This window comes from Anopheles aquasalis, chromosome 2, assembly GCF_943734665.1.
Source record: "Anopheles aquasalis chromosome 2, idAnoAquaMG_Q_19, whole genome shotgun sequence".
Lineage (NCBI taxonomy): Eukaryota > Metazoa > Arthropoda > Insecta > Diptera > Culicidae > Anopheles > Anopheles aquasalis.
In genome coordinates, this window is record NC_064877.1 from 70508147 (window position 1) to 70533146 (window position 25000).

The window sequence follows — 25000 nt, forward strand, 5'->3', positions numbered from 1 at the left end:
CCGGAGTGCGGCCAACGGATTGGTCGGTCAACCATCGATTTGTTCGGCCGCACCAATCCCCGCCCGGAAAGTGTTTGAAGGAAATTGATAGTTGATAGAAATGAAATTGCATTTAATTACCACATCCCTCCACTCCCTCACCCGCACTCCATGCCCTCGTTGGGTCACATGTGCGGCCGGCACCACCACATGGGCACCCAATGAACGGAAATTTGCGGTCCGGGAGCTGGGAGTTGCTGAGAAAACTTGCTGGGCTTTGGCTTGGTTTCGAGGAAAACACCAGGAGCAAACGATGCTTCTTATGATTTATCGATTCTGACCAACTCGTGCCACGGATGCCGGTGGCCATTGTATGGTAGGAATGACCTGCAACCCTTGAACTGGAACCTTTTGAGCTCTGGCCAACAGAGTTTTGCCTCTCTAATGGTCGTTCATGTAATCTATTTGAATTTTGTCTCAAAATCGTTACAGTAACAAAGATAATGAACAAAGAGATTCAGAAAAAAAAACAAAAAAAGAAGAGAGGAACCAGAAGAATACTAACACAAGAGACTTGCAAATTAGCTTTCGCGAACATAACGTTAGTGACGAAGCGTGGATGCATCAAGAGCTCCCACAACGACAGATAAAATACCTTAATGCGTCCTACGGCTCTTTAATGATCCCGGTAACATTCCTCTCCAAAGTTGATGTCCTTTCCGTAAACAACAACCTTCCTAATTGGATTACAACAGACGAATGGTCGTCCGGTACCGCAGCAAATCAGGAAGCGAAGCCAACGAAGCCGAAAACCGAAAACATTTGTCGCGTGCAGCGTGCATCCATCCTCCACAAACACAACCACACAGACGTACTCCTGGAGCACGTGTCCTCGTGCGGTACGGATAACACGCTGTTTGAACATATGATTATGCATCACCATCATCATCATCTCCATCATGATCATTGTCGTTCGTTGCCTCGGCTATAGCGATGACTAAAGTGTTCCTGGTAGCTTGGATCACACAGCGAGAGAGACAGAGAGAGAAAGAGAGAAGGAGAGATACAATTACTGGCACTAAAAAGCGTGGCATACAATTTGCGCTGCGGATTTAGAATGAAACTAATTATGCCCAAGCCAAAGACACACCCGGTGCTCCAGTAGAGACAGTGAGAGCGAGAGAGATAGAGAGAGATTGCACGGTCTTTCCACTTCCTGGAACCTGGTGGAATTGCGGATTTCCGGTGCGCTAGGACACCCCATCCCACGCAAGCCAAATGTATGATTAAATTATTTGCCAAGATATAAGCTCGGACTGATCTGTTGCCCGGGCTAGAGTTCCAGGCCCTTGGTTCCCGGAGCTTCGGTTGTGGCTTGTGGTGGCGGGGTGTATGCATATGCATCACCGCCTGGCCGTGTCCATGCCCACGGTGTTACGTCGCTGTGTGGGCGAGAGGCATCCGCATATTTACACAACAGCCTCAATCCGGATCGGGTGCGAACGGTCAACGCTGCTCGCCGCCTGTTGAAGCGGATCGCACCTCCCCGGCACGGGGCGGTGTATTAGTTTTTCGAAGGGTGTGCTGCTGCTGCTGCGGAGATTCCGCAGATAATTTGACCAAACGGCCCAGTCGCAAATGCAACAAATTGCGTAAACGTGAAGTGTGATTGGACTCGAGCAAGCATGCGGCTTATGAGATTTCAGCACCGAAACCCCCCCACCTGATGACGCAGGTAGATCCGCAGATCCGCAGCATGGTTGCCAGTTGCGCAGGATGCATGTATGCATGTGCATGCCCTAAAACCGCGTCGAGATCGCGGCCATCGTCCGTAGAAGAAGCCGAAGCAACGGACGACGGGCAACGAGGGAATGTGTCTGCTGCAATATGTCGAAATAGTTGAGTGGCCAGGCTGGGGCGTATTGGCCCCAAACCGAATAGGCTCCTTTCTGCGTCAGCTGCATCATATGCAGCTACCGTGCTGCGTCACACAGCGGGCCGGCGCCACTATCGAGCATCGGAGCGGCTCGAATTCTGGGCTACCATACGGTTTACCCGCTCGATAGACCAGTCCCTCGGTAGAGCCAGACACACCGGGGGTTTGAAGGTAACCACCATACATCAAACATGCTGCTGGTGCTGGTGGCACGGTTTTATGCCATGCATCGCTGCCACACGATGCTCACCGCTGACTGATGCAGTCGCAGTCGAGGCGTCAGCTGCACTCGAACCGGTGTCAGTCAGAAATCGAATCGCGAGGCTCTTCCTCTTTTTCTTCGTTCTTTACTCTCTTTTCTTTCGCGTGGTATGCTTCCGAAAATATTGGCAACGCGGATAAATAGTTGATGTTTAAATTATTGAATGAAAAGAGGAGCTCAGTGGGAACATTTATGGTGCACGGAAAATATGTTCAATCACTTCTGAGCTATCAATCATTGAGTGCGTCCTGTTAGTTGGTGTGGTGGCCAGTTAAAGTAAAGCACACAAATTTCTTTAAATGAGGAAACAACGGCGAGCGCACTGCTTCAACAAGTGAGCGTGTAGTCGTGACGCATTAGAGAGCGCGCATCGCTTCCGCTTTTCGATTAATGCGATAACCATACGGTGAACATACGGTCACGAAATATGCAAATTACAGATTCACATTACCACCGCTCACCCCTAAAAAAGGCACAGTACGGCCATGGGAACGATTTATTGCATTAAAAGTGATGAAATGATCTCTGGAATAGCATAATGGGTTTTAGCTATCCCGAGCATAACATCGAGTGGCCCCCTCCCGGGAGTGGTCATATGCGGTTCGATTTCGCTGCATTCCCGAGAGTGACCCGCACAGTGGTGCACAATGAAGGTGCTCGCTAGGCATTCCAGCCGGCGGTCTAGCTCCCTTCTCCTCCCCCCTTGCTCCCTCGTTCTCCCTTCATTGGTCAGCATTTGAAATGCTTCGATTAATTATATTTAGCATATTATTATTAAAATATGCTCGGCTTGCATCGCCACCAAACTCGTCCACTCGGTTCCCTTTCCTTCCCTTTTCCCCTCCTAAACAACGTCCACGGAAGTAATCAGATTATTGGGAACGGCATTCCTGCAATATTGTCATTTATGGTTGAACTGGACCGTTCTAGGCATTCGAGTGGGCGCTTACGTGACCAAACCATCGTCGAGGTCAGTTCCGGGGGTCCCCTAAACTCCCATTCTCATGTGTGTAGCACGGAAACGGGGAGTTCGGGGTGCCGAGGGATACAAAATAATTGTTCCTCCCCAGGAAGCAGCTCCCCCGCCCGGCCAAGCTGGAAGGCTGGACGCCGTCGCCACATGCACCTGGATTGCGTGCCGTGGGCACCAAACCGATGCTGCTGCTCATGCCAAAACCAAATTTCCATTCCGATAAACGGCTTTCGCGCGACCAATATTGGCTTACGGGAAATGGAAAAACATCCGGGGATGCAAACTTGGGGGGTTTGGGAAGGAGGCCCGGTGCATCGTAATGGTTCCCGGGCCCGGGCACCCAGCTCACCAGCAATTGCCTCTAATACCATGATTACTAGCAGGAGCTGTGACCTACGATGGCGGTTCAGCACCAGCCCAGCAGTTGTTGTAACGCTTTTGAAGCAAAGTCCGCGAGGCGTAATCATGGCGACCGTGCGGTGGTTCTGTTGCTTCCATGGAACTCTATCCCTGATCCGTTTGTCGTACCGGGGAGATGGGCAAGGAACTTGCTTCTTGATTTAAGTTGTTTAAATTGGAACTTCAATCGGTTGGTCCACTTGGCACAAAGTTGGACAATGCGATGAAATGTGTTGAATATTTGATCGTTCAATTCCACGCGGATGCTGGTGGTGTGGGAGTGATGACAGTGCGCCAAGCACTTTTGCCAGTCAGTCAATTACAGGCTGCACTAGCATACCCGGTAGACTCTTTTGTTGGGACTGTTCGTAGCTTCGTAGGACTTCAAAAGTAATGATGGATTCACTGGTGACAGACTTGCATGTCGCTGCTGCTGTCGGCGATAACGAATTTAAATTGGCAACTTGACGGGATTTAACCGGAAATTTGAGGATTTTCTTCATTGCCCGAGAATTTAATCTACCTTTTTTCAAGAATATTTCACAGTTGGAAGACAATATTTCAACCATTACATCAATTCTAGAGAAGTTTTGGCTGTAAAAATAGAATTGCACCGAGATTCCTAGCCCAGGGTTATCCGTGAATCGATGTTGCTTCGTCCTCTCTTCTGTTCAATTATTTGCCAGGGTCTTCTGTTAAATTTTGTGCTTATGAAGCGTTGAACATTTGAAAAAGATCGGTCGGTTTGAGATTTGAAATGCAAGATGAACATCAAATTAGAAATTGTTGATTAATGACACGAAAATATTACCAAATCAGTTTAATACGTATGCGTCCCAACTCAAAAGTAGTATTTTAAGTTTATTGTTTAAATGTTTATCCTTTTTTCACTGACATTTGGTAAAACAATCATTCAAACTGATTACTTACTTTTAGTCATTTAACTTTCTATTTTTTAATTTGGCCATCAACATCGAAATGACTTGACGTTGATTTATGCCGGGCAAAACAATCATAAATAAGTGATATTTTGTATCTCTCATGAAATGTAGTTGACAGATTATTTGAAACCGGCAAAGAACCTTTTTTTTTATTAACTTTCAACTAGCATTACGCCAAACCTTTAAACAATTATATCTTGCATATTTCCGGCATATTGTCCATCAGCTAAGCGCGAATCGAGACTAGTTACTAGAGATTCCCTTACTACTAGAGTACTTAGTTACTAGAGATTCAATCTTACACTTACAGCGACCTTTACATTGCATTCATTATCATTATCTTGATCAGAGCATATCATTTATCTTACGAAGCTATCTATACGGAACAGCATAAAACCGGCTGCGTGCTCTCCTACTTACTTCACCATTGAAGTCATAAAATTAATCTACAAATCAAAAATGCAACAAACGATTCTTCGCATCCGGGGACTCCCGTTAAAGAGCAGGTGCGCACAAGATCGCCTGCAGCGGACCGTCCTCTCCACTTTTACAACAACAAAAGCAGCCCAACCGCCGCGCCAGTGGCTGCGCTGCGGTTTGCCATTTTATTTATGCAAACCGTTTAGACTGGCACGCCTGGTTACACCGAAAGGAGCGGCAGTACATCAACCGTACCATGCCGATGTTGCCATGCCATTCCATGCCGGGGGCGGCGGTAGCGTCGTTGCGCTCTTCAAAAACCCAGCCCAGACCTCACTTAACCGCTCGCAAACGCTTTTGTGCGGCCTATTTCGGAGGAGCAATCGTGGCAAGTGACGCTGTCGAAGGTGCATTAGCATCCGTGGACGCGAGTTAGCTGCGGAACATGCAGAATGGACTGCCGGTGGAACCCACCCCGGTACCACTAGTTGGTCCCTTTCCCATTCTTCATTAAAACGGAACCCACCATCACTGTCGAGCTCTCCCTGCACCACCATATGTGGCATCCGGTGAGCTGCACCACTTTTACCAGCGTGGCCATAAGCACCTGCTACTACGGCTGCTGCTAGCACTAGGTGAAGTGCTGGGTGGAATGATTTTTTGATTTCATTGCGGTTCGTAGTCTGGCCTGCCAGGCCTCTTCTCCTCTTCTCCATCTCACCTGCATCTACAGCGCACCCGGTTGCTGCGTGTTGATGAAAGTAATTAACGGCTCCGGGCACCCGGCATTACGTTTTTTTTTCTTTTTCGCTGCGTCTGCTGCACTCCCATTACAGATGTTCCCGTGTGCGCCACCGACAAGCTGAGCGGAAACGGGGCCGGAAACGGATCCGACGTCGGTGGAGGCCGTAGTACCAGCACCAGCAGCAGCATACTAATTGGAGCATCCCGAAACGAGAACGTGGAAATTCCGTGCCACATTTTCGCCGATCCACCAGCCAGGTAAGTGGCGTGCGGAGGTTTTTTTTTGCCCAGCCCAGCCCCGGTTTTATGTCGATCTCGAAGTCGTGAAAGCCTCGGTAGGGGTACTCGGAGGGGAACGAACATGTTGAAAAGGAAAAACCGACAAACCGGTTCCTGTACCTCACTCCCTTGCGTGGGTGTCGCAGCAAGTGCAGCTGGTTGGTTCCTCTCCGAATGCCGCCAATGCGAACCAACACGTCGGATGCCCGGATTACCGACCACACCAGCAGTCCGGTACGGTACAAGCCGAGCAATTAACATCGTGTACCGGTTGTCCGGTGCGCTCATGTTGTGCATAATATTTGTAAAGTAAATCATCTCATCAGCCGAATCAGCATAATAGCGGATGCTTATTGGTACATTGGCGGATATGCATTCATTAACCGCCGCCGATGATGATGGACCGCATTCCGGCACCCCAAAGCCAGACGCACACATCCTTACTCCGGTTTCACTCCTCATCATAATTACAGCTTCTCGTGCTCCAGTACCACCACCAGCAGCAGCAGCAGCACCTGGCTGCTAGAAGAAGTTTTTCAACAACGCTTTGGCGGTAACAGTGTTTACGCATTGGCAGCGGCCATTGTCCTCAGACAGAAAGGCTTACAAGGAGCGTTACAAGTTAAATACGTGCCACGTGTCGCGTCATGAGCTTACGGTCCCTTCACTATTACCAACAATCATCATCAACAAGCACCGGGACGGCGGTCATGGACACGACTGAAAGTACGAAACACAAACGTGCAGCTCCACTTTGGAGCTTGGGTTTTGACAAAGTTCTAACCACAACTTTCGCGCATGAAGGACTGATAAAAAGGGGGAAGAAAAAAGGAGAGAAAGAGAGAGTGTGCACCTTGGTTTCGAAAGGATTGCCAACCGGAGCAAGCCGCCCATTAAGGTTTCTAAGAACAACACACCTACACCTTGAGCTGCGGACGCCGGAAAACTTCTCACCGCTTTTTGGGGTATCCCTGAGGCGCTGAAGGAGGCTAGCGGGCAACAGCAGAGTGCTCCATGCTTCACTTGGAAACAAAAATATGAAAATGCAACAGCAGCTTGCTCCGCCAAAATTGAACACATTCACTGGCCAGGAGCAAACCAAACATAAGAAAAAAAAGCGCAACCACGACGGTATTTAATAATACACAGATAACATACACGCGCGCTCACGCGAGCGCCAAGAAGCAACCAAAATAACACGAAATGAAACAACAATACACAAACCTGGTGCGGTGCGCTCGCCATCCGCCCTGCCCCGACACTCGAACTCAAGCAAACCGCGACGCCGTGTTCCGCGGGGCAAAAGTTGGGGCCACTGGGACCGCGATCCGACCGCCCAAGCCAAAGCATCTTCACCACCAGCAACAGCAGCAGCAGCAGCAGCAACATATCGGGTTAGCGCGATGCATGTTTACTTATTAAAAAGTTGCCACATTACGCCCTCGCCTCGCACATGAGCCGATGGAATGCAAAGCTGCAGCAAAGCGGTCGCAAGAGCACCAGCACCAGCATGCCCGCTCCTGGCCCCGTTGGCGTGGTAATTTTGTTTACAATGGTCTCGTTATTTTATTAACATTTCGAGGTTTCTGTTTTGGCGGATAGAAAAAAAAACCTTCAAACCTCTCGAACCGAACCGAGGTTCGTGGTTCGCGTGCAACCGACGAACGGAAACCAACGGAAACCAACGGACCCAGCCCACAGCACAGCACAGGTTAATGTGTTTCAATTATTAAGAAGAAGATGCGCCGTGACTCAGAACAAACACGAAATGAAATGGAACAGCCACGTGTCACTACGGATTTACATGCTGGGCAAAGTGTGACGCCAATTAGGTGTGTGTCTCGGTGTTGGAATCACGGTTCCACTTGCACTTGTGTGCTGTGTGTCCCGCTCCGATGACATCTTGTGATCCGATGCTCGAATCAAGAAAGAGAAAAAAACGGGGATTTTTCTCAGTAATCATTGCCCGGCGCTCCCGGCTGCCATAGTGACGACAACGACACCGTTCTTAAAGGGCATCGAAGCAAACTCACGTCCAGCTGCGCGTGGCTGACGAGACTGACATTTTCTTCATTCGTCTTTCCTCTGCTTTCCAGGTCGTTCCACTGGCGCTTCAACAACTCGGCCGAGATAGTGCAGGTGGATTCACATCGCTACACCAGCCAGGGCAATGTCAGCGTGCTGAGCTACAGCCCCGTCACGGATCAGGTGAGCGAACGTTGGTCTACGATGATCGGCAGTCCATGGGTGCAATGGACTTGAATCATGGTTGAATAGATTCCCCGGTTGCGACCTTGTCGGGCATCGGTGAACCGATTGGTTGCTTGGCGCCTTCACCCCAACCCGAAACTCCATGCACTCCGACGTGCGTTCAATTAGAAAAAGGCGGGGGTTTGGCTTGAGAAAGCATAACCGCAAATGCTGCTCCGGGACTCACGTTTCAGCGAGATTTTAGCATGATTTATGCCGGCTACCCGTGCTGTAAGAGATCCCTCGCGGCCAATCATTCACGCGACGGTTTGGCATAAAATCAGCCAATGCTACCACACCACCAACGGTGAATGGAGTGGTTTCTCATTACATTTTACAAGCCCACACACATCGATTGTGTGGCGAGAAGCCTTTCATCCAATACCAACAATCGACTGCCGGTGGGGTATAGCTCTGCTCGGTTGGATGGTTTCTCGTAAAAAAGAGTTTGCAAAGCCACAGCTTGAACATCAGCATTGGCAACAGCAGCAGCAGGACCGAAGACGCCTTTCTCCGGTAGCGACCTCAATGAATGGAGCCCGACCGAGGTGTCTCCACCGCTTATTAGATATCGCTCATTCAATGCCTTGTTGTGTGCGGATGTGGCGAAGAAAGGCTTAACTTTTATCCGGAGGCCCAGACACCCGCTGAGGGGAGGGGATGCAGAGAAGCCACGAATGTCCGTAAAATTGGTTTATGATGTCGCGTCGTGGCACTGAGTTATGCATAAAAATGAAGCGATCGGCATCGGCGAAAAAACACAAGCTTTGTCACTTAGCATGTGGAAGGGATGGTTGTGGCACCTCCTTATTTACACCACCCTTCTCAAACGCTCCCCATCGCTAACCGGAACCGCAGTGGAATTCTACGGAAAGTCTTTTTTAATCAAACATAAAACAGCTCATACGTCGCGCGAGCGAGTTGGTGAGGGGAATTTTTCGGAAATAAAAGTTTATTAGAACATTCATTGACGGCCGAATGCAAAGCGACCGGCTGGTCAGATGATGAATGTCACAATCCGCACCGATGCTAATAGAAAGGCTTACCGAACGGGGGCATTCGTAAAACGCTTGTTTCGAGTGGCTTACCAAGATTGCAGATGCGTTTCGGTGAAAACGCGCGGTAAAAAGTAGAACAAGAAAGTAACAGTCCGCGCAGCCATTTGACCAAATAATTTGGAGGTGCAGGCCATTATTAAATTCATTTTTTCCCACCAAAGACGAAATGGTGTAGTTTCGTTGCTGAAATCCGATGATGGAGGCCCCAGGTAGCTGGTAAAATTGCATACCTTTAGGGATTTGTAATTGAAATATCGGCAAAAAAACTCATATCTACAGCCCTATTAACGGTTTTTAATGGAAATTAAAATGGTTAAATAACCCACGGATCTCAAACTCCATTGTGTGGTGAATGTTGAAATGCTGAAAAAAATGTTCCCGTCAAACGGGGCTCCCTCTTTGGAGCATCTGTTCTCCCGGTTGTGGGCGAACTTTGTAGCCACTTTCATCATTCATTTCATCAGCGCGGCCCTCACTCATCAGCACATACGCTGTGTTTGTTTCTGTTCTTCCACAGGACTTTGGCACACTCACGTGTTGGGCCGTTAACGAGGTTGGACCCCAGAGTCAACCGTGCACGTTCCAGCTCGTCCTCGCAGGTAATGATTTTTGAGGTTGCAAAATCAATATCACCTCCCCCTTCCAACCACGTGGCGCACAAAACTAACCTAGATTTCAGCTCCATGTGCCACTGTATTCCACCCGCTCGAAACCGCCGGTACATCCCCCCTAAAAAAGGGGGAGTAAAACCAATTCAACCCAGAGACCGACCGACTCGACCGACTCGACCGACTGGCTTGCCAATCTAACAACATTTCACCAACACACGCGCTCAGCTCGCATCACACCTCCCCCTCGATGACCACATCTTCTTCCAATTATTCCCTCAACTCGCGGCGAGCGAATTCGCCGCCTAGCCGCTAGCCAGTGCCGGCGACGGGCCATTCACCATCACTGTCATATCCACACAGACACACCAGGACACACCCGGACACAAGGCACAAACAGACAATCGGCAGGACGACGACACGCAATGACGGCAGGCTCGGCTGGCTCGTTGCGGCTTGGAAGATGGATTCGAACGGATTAAATGGGAAACAAAAATAGTCCTTTCGGTCCATCAGAGAACGGTCGTCGACAGTGGCCGAACCACTGTGTGCCCCGTCTCTTTGACCACCCAGTCGTCAGTCAGTATCCCTATGGCAACGTTCGCGGTTGGGACGAAGGTTTGGGGTGAGAAAACAAACATAGACGACGAGCCACCCCTTCCACCTCTTGTCCTTACTGGGCACCAGTCTCTCTCACTCTGCTGTTAGAGCCTTTGCCATTCTCCAAGCATGCTGCACACTCGCCGCCATCGTGTTACTTGTCTAACGTGCGAAGCGACCCTAACCTCACTCTTCCAGCACAATCATCCCTACCGTCCCTGCACGACGGTCACATTGAACTGGCCGACACGCCATCGAAGCGGCTTCCAACGTCGTTATCAGTCAGGGGCATCAATCATTTTGCAAACGTGCCATCCCCTGCTCCGTGCCGTCCGTGTTGCTTTTTTCATTAATTTTGTGTTTGTTTTTTTTTTGTTTCGTCTGCGCCACCTATTCCTCTATTCGTCCGTTTTTTTTTCGTGTGACCATGTGACCAAACCTCAGCATCCACCCCCTCTCGTCCATCCACCTCCTCTCCCACAAATCCAACAATGGATTGACGTGAGCGCTGCCTCACCATCCAACCGATCGATTTGGCTCGCTTGAATGCTCCGCGGAACTGTCATCATGCGCTAGTAGTGTGGTTCCAGGTAGCAGCAGCTTAATTAAACACCGGGCACACCGGGGTTTGCACGGCATCGATCGCGGGTGCAGATTGGCCACCCTCCCCGCAAAAGCGTCCAATTTCCAATATCCTTCACAGCTGACAGCACAGCTGATGCCGCGTGGTTGCTGTGCGAGTGAGCTGTGATGCAAGAAATCAGGAAGAGCAAATAGAGCCCAACACAAATCCCATCAACGTCGCCCCATTCCCCTCCACACTGGACACGCACTCCAAATCCGTGAAACGCCTACTACGAACACCGCTAGTCCTCGTGTGTGTCAACCACCGTGTTTGTCTTTCTTTCGACCAAAAACCAGATCTGCCGGCACCGGTCAGTAACTGTACGCTGCTCCCGAACCGGACGCAACAGTTGGTGGAGATCCAGTGTGTGGCCGGGTACGACGGAGGGCTGCCGCAAATGTTTGTTCTGGAGCTCATATCGAAACGGACCGGAACGCGCAGGTAAGATGGCGCCGGTGGCTGAGGGTTGTTTGACCGTGAGGTACCTGTTTGCCTCGGATTCAAACAGCACAGCACATTCAACCTGGGCTCTGGATTTCTTACTTTAAACCTCGCATCGGTTCCACTTTTATTCCAGGTTTAATTTTTCCAACAAAAACGAACCCTACTTTGTGCTCGATCGGTTGGAAAAGCTGAGCGCACTGATGACACTGGAGAACAACTCGCTGTCGGCGATGGTAACTGCGCTCAACCAGAAAGGTCGCAGCACGCCCGTACTGCTGCAGGACTTTGAAATTGGCCGTATCCAATCGTACCGCGGTGCGCCCGGTAAGCGCCCTGGCACGCTGTTGGTCTGAGGCAAATATTAATTTGATTCTCCATCTGTCCATCTGTTCCGCTCTCCTCACGTCGCATGACCGTGCAGCGGAAGAACGTGTGGAAGCGACCGTGCTGCTCGAGTGGCTGCCGATCGCCGTGGGCATATTGCTCACCGTCCTAATATTGGCTCTGTCAATTTCGACCAAATCCTACCTGGCGAGGTGCTGCGGAGGAGGGTGGATGCTGCGTACCGGCCGCCACCGGGACGATGACTCCAAGCGTGATGAGCTGAGCAAAGCCGATGGAGGACTACATACGAAGAACGCGCTACTGCTCGCGGACGAGTACGAGTGTGGCACAACGCACTGTTTGAAGGTAACAATGGCGAATCGGAAATGGAAAGGTGTTTTGTTTGACCCGGGAACAGGGACCGGAACGGGGGCCGGGACCATACGAGGCGGGTGTCGCAGCGCTTTGGTTTTGAGCGAACGAACAAACATCAATTATCTGGGAAAGTATCGCGGTGGCAGTAGGCAGTTCGTTCGCTTTTCCGCGCTTACTGCGACGCAACCGGTTTGGTCGCTTAACAAAGGCTCCGAAGGGAACGGCACGTCCCTCTCGCTATTATCTATCCGTCCGAAATGCATTCCAGCCCGCCCCCAATGAGTTGTTCTATTGTTCTTCACTTTTCATTTACTCTGGCATCGCCACCACTACCGTACTGAAGCTGAAGAATGTGCAGATGCTGCGTCGTCACAGTTCGCGGAAGAAAAACACGACCAAGGACTCGAACGACGACGAACCGGAACCGGATGTTATACCGGCACAGTTCAATCTGGGTGAGTCAGTGCGTCATCGGTTCGGTGCGCTAGTTTCGTGCCATTCGTTCGCTTTCATGGCTTCTAAGAAAGCATTTTTAACCCTTTGATAATCCCCTTTTGCAGTGTCGTCATCGCCATTGCTTGCAACGCCCCAGCACAATGATATTACAACAAGGTTAAAGGTGAGCCGTCACCCCATTAGAAACGCTTCGTATGGTGCACTTTACAGAGCAACTTTTTAAACCCTTTATTCCAGGATACACGATACGATGGCTCGGTGAGCACGGAACCATATCAATCGAGTGCAGTGGCGACGGGCGAGGGAGGAGTGGAGGCCGTAACGAGTTTAGGTGGCTATCATCAGGGCCACCATCACCAACCCGTGCTAACGATGGACAGTGGTGGCATCGGCTCGGCACCGGACCCTGTACCGCTCGAGTACCGGTCGCAGGGTAGCATCGTCGGTATACTACCGACCGGCGGGAAGCCGCTTGCATCGAGCTCCGAGCTTGACCTCAACGTGATCAAGGACCGGCTATTGACGACTCGGGTCCCTGAGAGTTGCGTTTGACGAGCCACATACCGCACACGCCGGCCGGTTTGTGGACACTTGGACTTCCTGAACGTGCTGATCGGTGCCCACCCACCGCTACCACCAGCGGCCGCTACGGCGTGAAGCCTTTGTACATAGAGCGTATAAAATCGAAGGGGCGAAAAGTGAACCCGTAACACTGTGCATATCTGCTAGCTGTCTTTAGGAGTAATTCAGAGAGTGAACGTTATATTAGGAGTGTGCATTCGTTGTTGTGGACGGAGTCGATGGATATCGAAATCGTAGCCAGGAAGAGCTTTTGGCCGCAGGCCATAGTGTTGAACAAAGCAAAAGGATACTATGGTGGTGGTTTGCGTTGGAAGCTGAACACTTTATGGTTCTCAACTGTCTCCACAGTTCATCCACTAATTGCGAATGAAACGGTTCTTACTTGAGATCTTTTTCTTTTTTGAAGAATAAAAGCAAATATACTATTCTCTCTGTTAGCCTGTTTTCCGTACGTTCCGTATCGCGTTTCGATTTCTTTCCGGTTGGCCTTGATGACAACGCCACCGAGCGAGTAGACGCATTAAACGATATCAATTGAGAGTCAACTGCAACGGTTACGAAAATCCATTTCTATTTATTTATGTTATATCACCATATTGTTGTTATTGTTTCATCACCTACCACCTCGCAGGTAAGCTTGAGCCCACTTTAAGCAATCTTCGTAGTTCTTGGTGTCCACAGTAGTATTGGCAAAGTTAATCTGCACCGTGTGGTGCTTGTTCAGCAACTCATTGCACACCGCACGCAGCCACGCAATGGCGCTGATCAGTGTGCGCATTTCTGATCTATTTTCCATCTGCTCCATCTCATGCTCTTCCTCTTCCTTTATTGATTGTCCCTCAACATCTCGTAGCTCACTCGTCTCTTCCACAAACTCCACATCATCTTCGTCGTCCTCGTTGCCGTCGTCTTCATGCTCATCAGCATCAGCGTCATCTTCGTAGATTTGCTCTGCTTTTGGCATCACCTTTAGTGTTGCTTCCTTACTCGTAACTTGTTCCTCATCGTCATCGCTTTCGTTGGAAAGTGTTATTGGTTCTGCGGAACCGTCCGTGATGGGGTCAGGATGTTCTGACGTTTTCTTATCCGTTTGCTCAGTCACGCTTTCAGCAGTATCCTTGCTGGATGTCGTTCGTTCTCCTTTCTTCGGACTTTCTTCTTCCTCGAAGCTCATATCGATCACTAGTTCCGGCTCTTCATCGGTTGAGTAAGCGTTATCGGACATTTGTGCCGAAGAGTGATGATGCTCGTTTGTCTTTTCCGTGTTTTCCGCTACGATGCCAACAGCGTCCTTCTCAACGGTCGCGTTATCCTCAACAGCGGCAACGTCCAGCGCACGAGCGTTATCCTGCACGACGGTTATTCTGTCCTTTCGAGGGTCCTGATCAGCAGAAGTGGCGCCCTTTACGGTAGTCTTTTGCACAGTTTCATCCTTCTCAGCGGCCGTGTCTTCCTCAGCACCATCTTCCTCTTCCGGTGCGGTCTCGCCCGCGTCGGTGTCCGTCGTCTCGTCCGGGGTTTTCGCATCCTCTATGTCGAGCGCACCTACCTCATCATCGATGCTATCGGTCAAGGATCGAACGTTGAGTATTTGAAACGGCGAATCCTTGTTGTGGGCAATTAGATTCGCAGAGTTTCTCCCAGTTTCTGGTTTTGCCGGTTTTTCAGCCATCGTCCTTGTTTACACTTTAGGGGTTTTGTTTTGATTTCGGTTTCGCCCATTTGCCCACGGCACACACGAAACTTTGTGCTTTTTACGAAGTTCTATTACGTGTCGGATAAGCCACAGCTCTAGAATACGCGAATGATAAGATATTTGTTAAAAACCGTCCACGGATAGCTCTAGACCTATCACAGGAATGCGAAAAGAGATTCACACTGCCCTAAACGCGTTTTCTACACTTTATTTCTTGTCCATATTTCTCTTCGGCGCCTGTTACAACCACCAGGATAACGGTCCTATCTGAACTTTATACGACCTCATCATTTAAATTGAACTGAAGATCTCTGCGACAAAAAGGTCGTCTTCTTGAGAAATCATCAATGAGAGCAATATTCAACAGTCGTAACGCAATCGATAGAAAAATTAGCAAAACCCAGCCAAACCAACGATACTGATCTGAGCACTTACATCTGCCTAGCGGCTGGTCGCGAAGGTCCGACGATACCGAGATTGATTCAAACGTGGTTTAGCTTGATAATCAGTTGGGTACGATTTATTACTTTAACGCTTGATAACTGATTATCAAGTTGTGATGTTATGTTCTAGGAACACAGAGTCAGGTATTCGAAGTTAGAGTAGAATCATATACGATAGCGGGAGAAAGATGCTAATACGTTTTGAATGCTACCACGTTTCGAGCGATATCGCTTCAACTGGTTTGTTCTAGCGGTCGAGATGGCGCGAGACTTTGACCTCACTCAAAATCGATAACAATCTTCCCCCTGAGATGCTTCTGTTCGATTCGCCCATACGCTTCGAGTGTTTTGGCGAAAGGGTACACTTTATCCACAACGGGTAACAGTTTGCCCTTCTCGACCAGCCGCTGTAGATAGGCAATGCCTTGTGGAGCAGGCATAAAGTAGCCCCATTTCACTGGCCCCTGGCGGCTGTTGAGGGCGGTCACATTGCTTCGTACGAGTTCGGTCGCATTCCGATACATGCCCGCACCAAACCCGTGCGCGTCGATGTTCTTCAGAACAGGCGAATTGAAGGTAATGTACTGATCGAACAACCACGGCACTTGAGTAGCGTATTCGGTCCCCTTGCCCGCACAGTCGAGGACTATATCGAATCTGTGGAGAAAATAACGAACAAGAGATGGTTTACTATTGATTGAGTAGCGGCAGCGCTGATGGTCACGAAGGCCCCACATTACCGTCCAACACTGGCAATACTCTGCACATGGGTGGGATCGTTGTAGTCGAGTAGATAATGTACGCCTAGATTGCTCACTAGCTGCATGGCGTCGGCCGAACAGGTAGCAAACACCTCAACTCCTTCGGCGAGTAACATTTGCACCGCGAGAGTCCCCACGCCACCGGAAGCACCAAGCACCAGCACTTTTTTGCCGCGTCCTCCACCGACTGGTGAAATGGCACCGAGTAAATCGCCCAAATGCCCCGTCAGGTACAGACCGGACCAAGCCGTTAGCCCAGCATATAGCACCGCGCTGGCATCGATTTTGCTCAGGTTCGAGGGTTTTTTAAATAGCTGCAAGAAGAAAGAAAGAGTGATTCGTGAATCCCACAGCAGGACGTATGATGAAACACATCATTACGTACGCAATACTTTTCCACCGCAACATAATCCGCATGGCAACCTTGCAAGTGCACCGGCACCACGCCCCACACTTCATCACCTACTTCGAGCTCGCGGCTCGAGATGCCAAGACCCTTTTGGACGATTTCTCCGCAAAAGTCCCGTCCTAGCACGAGCGGAAACTCGATGCCACCATCCTTGCAGCGCAGCGCGTTCAACACGGAGGCACCGTACCCATCTGGAAAGACAAACGATCATAATGAGCGATGATCGGCGGGAAATACAGCGAACAGTAACTGCAACTTACTTATCATCGCTACGTCGATCGGATTCACAGACGCGGCCTTCACCTTGACCAGCAGCTGGGTTGGAGATTTTAGGGTGGGCATTTTGATACCGTCGCTGAACTGCACCTCCTCTTGCGGGTTCCCGTACGAGTGGATTTGCCAGCCAGACATTTTTCCGTAGCAGGCGTTTGCCGTTGCCGTCGCGGTTGTTAGGCCACGGATGGAACATGCAATATCGCCAAGCTTCGCGGCACTTGCCGACAGTCGGATGCACCGTGTAAGTACCATTCTGAGGCCGCGAAGTGATAATTTACTAACTAATTTTTAATTGTAGACGGTTTGCGGCTCGGTTTTCGTCAGCTGTTTGAAGCGCGAGGAATAAAAAAGTAAACAAACAACACCAACCCCCGTTGACCTTTTTGCCTTCGAGCAATCCAATTGCGAGCAGGAAGATAAAGTTAAGTACAAGTGCGCAACATATCGAAACATTTTAAATCAGAACGGAGCGAAATAACTGTAGGAAATGATAGTGAATGATATTTGTATTTTTATTTTAGTCATACGTTTCAAGGATTTTGAAGACTCCCGGATAGAACTTTTAAAACAAAAACGGTTTTATTTTAACTTAAACAACTGCAACAAAACAATGTACTATAGGCACATTTTGGTAGCCCTAGCCCCTTGCTAGCCCCGTCTTGATTTGATTAAAATCAGATTAGCTTTTCATTAAAACCTAACAAGGTTTTAATGGCTAACAAACGCATACGCCATCGTAAGGACTAACTCGTTTAACCTGCCTAACATTAATATTAATCCTCGTACTTTCGAGATACCCCTCGATAGGATTCCAGAACGAGCTGCTCTGGCATTCTTTCCACCGTCGCATACAAATGTTTGCCATACCTTCCTCGGTGCTTTGCTGTTCTATCTCCGCCGTAGGACACGGTGTCTGCCATCGGCTACGTTCCTCATGCAGTGATGCTTCCAAAACGGAGAACACTCGTGGAACTGCATGATAGCACTGTCTGCTTGGCCCACTCATGACGATGATGTCCCCACTTTGTAGCAGTATCGCATCGGGCATTTCGTTGCGAGTGGGGCCACCAATTAAAAAAATGGCCGGTCTTCCGAAGCTGTTGACCAATCGATGGAAAATAGATATAGAACGTTAGTTACACCTGCGGCCGGCAAGAATTGCATCTCTCAAATACGTGATCGAAAACAGGGGCGCAGTAAGATCGTCCTCGGAGTGATCAGTATGTCCTGCAAGCGTCGATCCAACCGGATAGAAATTTACGATCGATGCCTCCGGTGAGAACTGTTTGTATCCGAACGCTGCAGCAAGATAACGCACGAGATCGCCAAGATCACGCGGAAACGGGCTTCGATTGCTATCGTCGTACGTTTTGTTTGTCCAATCGTAGTGGAAACCAAGCGTAGCCCATCGCAATGCCTTGGCGAGCTTCCGGCGTTTCGTAGGGTCACTACAGCTTTGCAGCAGCGGCCACCAACCATTTGGCCCGAGTGGTTCATCTAGCTGCTGCGGGAGAATGTTGGTATTGCTGGGTCCGGGATAATCCACCACACAACGCGCTGTCCAATAGCGTTGCCCATCTCCGGTGAAAGGGTTGGCAACCACCAGCAACCCCGGCCGACCGGTCACTCGATAGGTGCGCCAGCATTCCGGGGACAGCAGACCGGGGAATCGTTGCCCGTTGGACGATAGGGTTATCGGCTTGTGGGAACGAAAAAGGGAAGCTTAAGATTCAAGGGAAGATTTCAAGGATTTACTCACCTCCAGCCGCTCGTGCGAACCATCATCTATTCGGATGACATCCTGCAGTTCCGGTGGTGGTTGGTTGGCCTTGTAATATTTGAAGGACTTTTGAAATCGGTCCAACAACCCGGCATCCTCATCCATGGCACTCCTTGATCAGCCCAGCTGTCAAAAACAATAGCACAACAACAACAAACAGGACGCAGGCAATTAACGAGGCTGCGAATGATCCCGGATTTACGATTCGAATGTGTTGAGAAGCCCAAGCAGTACAGTGTAAAGTCGGTAATTTATTTGCTCGAATCTACGCTTTAATGCCTTTTTGTGAAAGGTTTTTAAATTTCGCTTTCAGCGACGTTTTTTTCTTCAACACTTTCACCTCCTTCTTCGTGAGCCACTTCTGTTTCGGTTTGTCAAGATATTTATCTTTCGGTGGTTCGGGCCGAGCCGGCAAGCTAACCGTGTCCGGTGTAAGCGAAATTGCGGTCGCCTTGGCACTCTTTTTGTTCTTCTTTCGCAGCTTCCGGATCTCGGCGTTTTTCTTCTCCAGCAGCTGGATGCGGGATGCGGATTTTTTGTTGCCACTCTCCGACAGGTTCACGCTGATTTTCCTTCCATCTAGCACCGATTTATCGAGCAGGAACGCTTTCTACAAATACACAGAAATAAGATGTTATTCTTGAACCGACCCGACGTGTGCTGAATCGAAATTTACCTGAAAACCACCCGGGTCGGCCATCTCGACAAAGGCAAAGCCTGACGAGCGGAACTTTGGGATCCGGACACCTTTCACGGTACCGGCTTGCGAGAAATGTGAATGTATTTCTTCCTTTGCCGTGGTAAAGTTAAGGTTTTTCACCATCAGCACGAACCGCTTGTTGTTTTTCACCGTCTCTAGAATGGCCCCGATTTGTCCGGTGGTTAGCGTGGGCAATCCGTTCGCATCCACTTCTCCGCCGTCATCGTCACTTTCGTCCTCCGAGGAGGAATCTTGTTGGTTTCGCTTTCCCGGCGGTTTCTTCAGTTTCTTCTCCACGGAGGCCGGCAACGGGAACTGTTCGGCTTTGCTGAGTTTCGCCGGTGTGGGCTTTACTTGCCACTCCACTTCGTAATCGGATCCATCCGAGTCGTTTCCGTTTGTGGCAGCGGGTTGAGGGGCGATTTTACGCTTTTGTTTTACCATTTTCGAGCCTTAATTTGTTAAATTGTTCTACTATTTCACTAATCTATTACCGTTTCTCAAATTAAATTTTGCGGGCACAGAAAACACAACAAAGCACATGGGATTTTGGCAGCTGACCTTTGGGCCTGTGAACGCACAGATTGTAGTCGACTGAGAATCACTCACGATACAGTCGAAAGGAGCCACTTATAGGACCTATTAATTGGTAGATTACTGAAGATCCACACCAGCCACAAAACAATGTGTTCCGCACAACAATAGGTAAAGGTGCAATATGAAAGCGTCAAACTGTCGCGCTGCTCGTGAAAAAAAAAGTAAAAAGAAAGAAACCAAAATCCTCCAAAAACCCACAATCGAAAAGGTAGAGTTTCTGTTTTCTGTTAGAGGGTGTTTCCAATCTTTTTGTGTTTTCTCGTGTTTTGTGAGTGTTACTCGGTGCAGATGAAGAGTGGAATGGGGGCACAGGGGCGGCGGCGGCGGTGATAAAAAAGGTTGATGATGAGATCGGGAAGAAGTTTTGTGGGAGATCGATGATTTGCGTGTGACCGACGAAGGGCGGGTTGAAGGAAGGGAGGGGGTGTGATTTTCACAAGAAGGCCACTACGGCGTACACTATCGATGAGGCTACCGAGAGAGGGTGATCCGGTTTAACAAATTTGACGATGCGCTGGATTTCATGGGATGAGATGCGCCATAAGCCACTTGGATCCGTGTGTGTGCCTGTGCGTGCGTGCGTGCGTGCTTGAGAAAAGTTGCTGCAGCCTTCTTCACGGTAAACACCTCACGGTGAAAAGGGGTGGTGTAGTGGCCACGGCCGGGGTGGAATTTTGCGGATATGTGTGGTCTCCGAGCCTCCGGAGTGTTCTTTCGTGCGTGCCCACGAGAAGGGCATATGTTTAGTGCATGGTTCTGCGCCGTGCAAACATCTGCTTTGTGCGGATCATCGAGTAGGCCTCGGAACGAGATGCATCATTCCCGCTGGTCAGCATCGAAAGATGCAGTTTTCCACGCAAAACCCATCGGCGAACCCCGTGTGCGGTTGTTGTTCTCCTCCCACCCGTATTGTCCCGTCATCGGCGAGACAGACAAACGAGCGAACATAAAAAAAAAAAACGGCGACAGACAGTGTTCGTGCATGCGTGCGTGCGTGCGTCCGTGCGTGCCAAACGCTTTGCTTGCGTTCCGATACTGTTGTAATAAATAGACAATAAACAACAACGACGACCGTGGCAGCGGATTCCATTTCCCACAGAGAGAGAGAGAGAGAGAGAGAGACACCCCCACCCTCCCCTGATTCAGCAACGGTGACGCGCTGGCGGAGGAAAAGGCTGCTAGACATGGGCTGCTCCCCCCGTGTTCTTGTTTCTAAGCGCGCGCGCGCGCGCGTGTGTGTCCGCGTGTGTGTGAATCACGATAGGCTGAAGGTCGCACGCCCGCCCGCCTGCCCGCACGCCTCTGCCTGCCTGCCGGTGCCGTGACAATCCCCGTGGCCGGGGTGCAAAACACCTTTCTCCCTCTCCACCCCGCGGGACATATGATGATTTTTGTGGTGGACCCGTAACCGGACATATGCTACGGCCATTCGCCAGAATGCATTCCTTTGCACTCCAATTCTAACAATCTATTTCTTCTCTTCTCTACGGTGGTGCAGGTTCAACACGGGACGCCAGACTTCACCATCTTGGCTGCGGGTCTGCAACAACACAAGACCCGTCCGTCCGCTGCGGAACCTATGATGTTTACCAGTGCGCCGATCAATAACAACAACAACGGCAACAACAGGAGGGGCAACGCTGGCCCTTGATGGCGCTCAGCTGCAGTCTCGGCACCGTCCTCACTAACAGGCGAAAACTGCGAAACCACCAGCAACAGCAACAGTAGTATTGGCGGACCTACTGCCCCCCCCCCCCCCCCCCCCGTGTACATCCATTGCGTGACTTGCTGGTTGCTGATTGAAGAAGCAGGCGGTGTCGCCGTCGGAGTCAGAGTCAGAGTCGGCGTTGTTGTTGTTGTTGTTGTTGTGGTTGCTGCCGAATGTGACGCCGGCTTTGTTGGTTTTTGTTCTCCAACTGCGGTGCCCGATGATCAGCATCAGCAGCATGTTCGTTGCTGGAAGGCTGTGCTGTGCAGCAGCAGCAGTAGCAGCAGATGGTGCTGTTGTGCGATATGATTGATTTGGTTTCGTCCTGTAACTCTTTATTGTGTCTAGTGGCGATGCGTAGATGCGAACAACTCCGCCCGTACCGTTTGCCGTGAACGATGAAAAGGTGTGTGCGGCGTGGAAGATGTTAGTGTTACAAAGTGAGAAGAAAAGTTTCGGGGCAATTTGAAAAGTGGCGTTTTTTTCCCGGATGTGGATTTGGTGATGGCGGTGGTAGTGAGCAAAAGTGAATTTTTCGTGTTGAGTGTGTTCAAAACAAAAGTATAAAATATAACCCTCCCGCTCGGTTTGGGGTGAGGTAGACGTGTGCAATATTATTGTGACTCGGTGGCTCGGTTTCTCTCCCAATCAATCACGGTGCATTGTGGGGTGTGGGCGAAGGGAGAAGAGTTCGTTGCAGCAGCGCCCATCACTCCATCGCGCTCTAGTGTACAACAACCATCGTAGTAATCGGGGTGTATGTAGTAGGAGTGTGAGACCGACCTGCAAACAGCAAGCGGCAAATTAGTTTCTGGGCAGTTGGCAGCGGCCTTGCTGGCAAACGAGGCAAAATCCGTCGTCACCATCGTCGTTGTCGTCGTCGTCGTCGTTGGTGTGCCGATCGATTTTCCATCCTTTCCAGAGAGCCCGGGGGGAGTGCAGTGGAAGAGGGCAGAGAAGAGGAGTGAAAGCAAAAGCATCATGAAATCCAATTCCATACGTCACTGCTCCTAGCGAAGCACAGCCTCCTTTCTTCGATGCAGGAAGCAAATGCAAACTGCACCTAGTAACTGCTGTTCTAGTACGAGTGGAAGGTGGGATATAGTGCATGGTTTCAGGCAGTTTGCTGCTGCCTTCGTTGCCACTGGCTACCATATCTCATCGTCGGATTGTTAGTCGGTTGGATTTTTTGTTCTTGCGACCAAGCGAACCGACCGAAACCGAAGGAAACGCACCATCGGCAAGCCTAAAAGGGCCCAAAAACCCCCCCGGGGGGCCAAAACAGAGGATCCAACAGCGACGGTGAATATATGCATCAGCGGTTTGGGCGAACGCAGCAGCACTGGACGACCGGTGCCGAAGGCTGAAGCCATGTTCTCTGGCGGCTCGCACGTATCGATCACCGACGCAGCTGACTACGATTTCGAGAATGCGGAAAATGCAGCGAAATGGAGGGGCCTGTTCATCACATCACTGCGGAAGGTAAGCAAGAGGCTGTTCTTCGCCCGCTCCTTAATCCGCAGCGGTGCCGCTGGCTATTTAGCCGCCAGCAACCACGTCAGGTTGTTACTATTGTTTGTAGGATGTGTGGAGCACCGGCTTTCAAATTAATATAAAGCCGGTCCCTAGAAATAGATACAGCGGCACTACTGCTGCTCGACAACAGTCCCAAAGCGTTTTGCAATGCTCCCGCGGCTTTGGGGAAATGACGGGTGGTGTGATATGGAAGAGTATGCGCCATAATACCCACGCAGCCCATACTGATAGGAGCGCTTATGGACAGCTGATATCGCTAATTTAACCTTTCGTAATGTGCACCGATACGCCTTTCGCTATGGCCGTCATAAATTTATCATCCAACCGTCATGTCATTAGCTGGACCGCAAGACCAAACGCACGATACCGTCCGGCAAAAATACTCCACCGTTTGGGTACGAGGGGGGGCACATAGGTGGGGATTTGTCACTTCAGAACTCCTCCCTGTGACTCATCGGCTCATTGCAGTATGGCCTAGGGCCGGTAGTCCCCCGGGCGGAGAACAGCAGATGAGCTGTCGGTAGTAAGGGTGAAGTCACTGAATCACTGAATGTTTTCGTATTTGTATACTCTAATGTATTCCTCTTATCTTTCTGGTTGCTTTTGCAATGGAATATCTGATGGTCTTGGGATCACTTCGAATCGATAATGATGAATTTAAATCGTGTTTTTTTTTTCAACCTAGGTACTTTCCTTCATCTGTAGTTTTAATTTATTTTCATTTTGTGTGTATACATCTATTGAAATTTATGGTTTTCATTTGTTTTTAGGTACTGGAGCAGGTTCATCCTTCGCTACAGGCCCGGGAGGATGCGTTGCTGTACGTCGAAAGTCTTTGCCTACGGCTATTAGCGACACTGTGTGCGAAACCACCGCCGCACACGGTGATGGTAAGTATTCAACTATGTTCAGTCAGCTACATGTCTTATTGCAATTGTCTTGATAAAAACGATGCTTACGAACGGTGCCAAAGATAAGCCCTGGGTAACCCGTCCCGTAGTTATGCTGTTGCAATCCGAAGAAGTTGCCTTCTTCGTAGTGTTGCCGTCCACGCTTTGGCTGGAATGGATGGACGCTAAGATGCCGTTAGTCCGCGCTGCTTTACAGTGCAAGTGGAATTGACATTTAGATCAGCGAATGCAATCGAGAAACTAGATAACGTAATACTGTGCCTGCTGTGTAGTGTAGGTTTTACCACCTATTAGTAAGCACCCCAAATTGATATTTCCGCTGGTGGACAGCATAGCTACGGTCATCCTCTAGGATATCCTTTCCAGTTCACTATCATTGCGCTGTTGTTCTTGTTTGAATGTTACAGATTGCTGTTGTTCAAACTTATAATCATCTATTTATCCATTAAATTGATCGAATTCGTTCTGGAATCTAGAGCAAGTACTTTAATACACATTCATCTGTACTTTTAGGATGTGGAAGAACGCATCAGTCGTACCTTTCCGAATCCGATTGATAGGTGGGCACTGAGCGAGGCGCGGGACTCTATAGACAAATCGAAAAAGAAAAAGCCGGTGCTACCAGTTGATCGTGTGCACACTTTGCTGCAAAAGGTGCGAAGCTATGATTTCTTTTTTGAACATGAATTACTTTTCGATTTTTTATGATACCGACGGTTGAAAAATCTAATCTTATCGCAGGAGGTGCTGCAGTACAAAATCGACAGTTCCGTGTCGCTGTTTCTGGTGGCCGTCCTGGAGTACATATCTGCCGACATACTGAAACTGGCCGGTTACTATGTGAAAAACATACGCCACATAGAGATTACCCGGGAGGACATCGAGATTGCCATGTGTGCAGACAAGGTTTGCTACTCCCTTTCTTCTT

The 25000-nt window shown here is 49.7% G+C and overlaps 5 protein-coding genes across 6 annotated transcripts in view; 2 read left to right on the forward strand and 3 right to left on the reverse strand.

The window, feature by feature from the left end:
* LOC126581525 (hemicentin-1-like) overlaps positions 1-13689 on the forward strand; it is a 52356-nt gene extending 38667 nt beyond the window's left edge. Inside the window, exons 13-21 of the mRNA XM_050245237.1 lie at positions 5747-5912; positions 8030-8141; positions 9759-9840; positions 11371-11515; positions 11652-11842; positions 11940-12208; positions 12561-12672; positions 12778-12836; positions 12911-13689. Of these exons, the coding sequence (XP_050101194.1) occupies positions 5747-5912; positions 8030-8141; positions 9759-9840; positions 11371-11515; positions 11652-11842; positions 11940-12208; positions 12561-12672; positions 12778-12836; positions 12911-13225 (1451 nt within the window). The 3' untranslated portion in view covers positions 13226-13689. The remainder of the gene's footprint in view (positions 1-5746; positions 5913-8029; positions 8142-9758; positions 9841-11370; positions 11516-11651; positions 11843-11939; positions 12209-12560; positions 12673-12777; positions 12837-12910) is intronic.
* Positions 13690-15443: 1754 nt separating this feature from the next.
* On the reverse strand, positions 15444-17173 carry LOC126581280 (reticulon-4-interacting protein 1 homolog, mitochondrial-like). The gene is made up of 4 exons (XM_050244822.1): positions 16825-17173; positions 16541-16755; positions 16135-16469; positions 15444-16051 (listed from the first exon to the last, which is right to left on the reverse strand). Exons 1-4 carry the CDS (start codon positions 17090-17092, stop codon positions 15673-15675), a joined length of 1197 nt encoding a protein of 398 aa, XP_050100779.1. The 5' UTR covers positions 17093-17173; the 3' UTR covers positions 15444-15672.
* Positions 17174-17394: 221 nt separating this feature from the next.
* LOC126568866 (nucleic acid dioxygenase ALKBH1) lies at positions 17395-18725 on the reverse strand. The gene is made up of 3 exons (XM_050225524.1): positions 18600-18725; positions 18016-18539; positions 17395-17937 (listed from the first exon to the last, which is right to left on the reverse strand). The coding sequence occupies exons 1-3, from the start codon at positions 18723-18725 to the stop codon at positions 17556-17558; spliced, it is 1032 nt and encodes a 343-aa protein (XP_050081481.1). The 3' UTR covers positions 17395-17555.
* A 126-nt stretch (positions 18726-18851) lies between these two features.
* On the reverse strand, positions 18852-19866 carry LOC126581594 (uncharacterized). Its single transcript, XM_050245353.1, has 2 exons — positions 19297-19866; positions 18852-19230 (listed from the first exon to the last, which is right to left on the reverse strand). The coding sequence occupies exons 1-2, from the start codon at positions 19762-19764 to the stop codon at positions 18886-18888; spliced, it is 813 nt and encodes a 270-aa protein (XP_050101310.1). The 5' UTR covers positions 19765-19866; the 3' UTR covers positions 18852-18885.
* A 172-nt stretch (positions 19867-20038) lies between these two features.
* The window catches only part of LOC126573532 (protein son of sevenless), a 17190-nt gene continuing 12228 nt past the window's right edge, over positions 20039-25000 (forward strand). For both annotated transcript variants that reach the window (XM_050233717.1, XM_050233718.1), the window contains exons 1-5: positions 20039-20125; positions 21416-23107; positions 23932-24051; positions 24586-24726; positions 24814-24978. In XM_050233717.1, the coding sequence (XP_050089674.1) occupies positions 22997-23107; positions 23932-24051; positions 24586-24726; positions 24814-24978 (537 nt within the window). In that variant the 5' untranslated portion in view covers positions 20039-20125; positions 21416-22996. The remainder of the gene's footprint in view (positions 20126-21415; positions 23108-23931; positions 24052-24585; positions 24727-24813; positions 24979-25000) is intronic.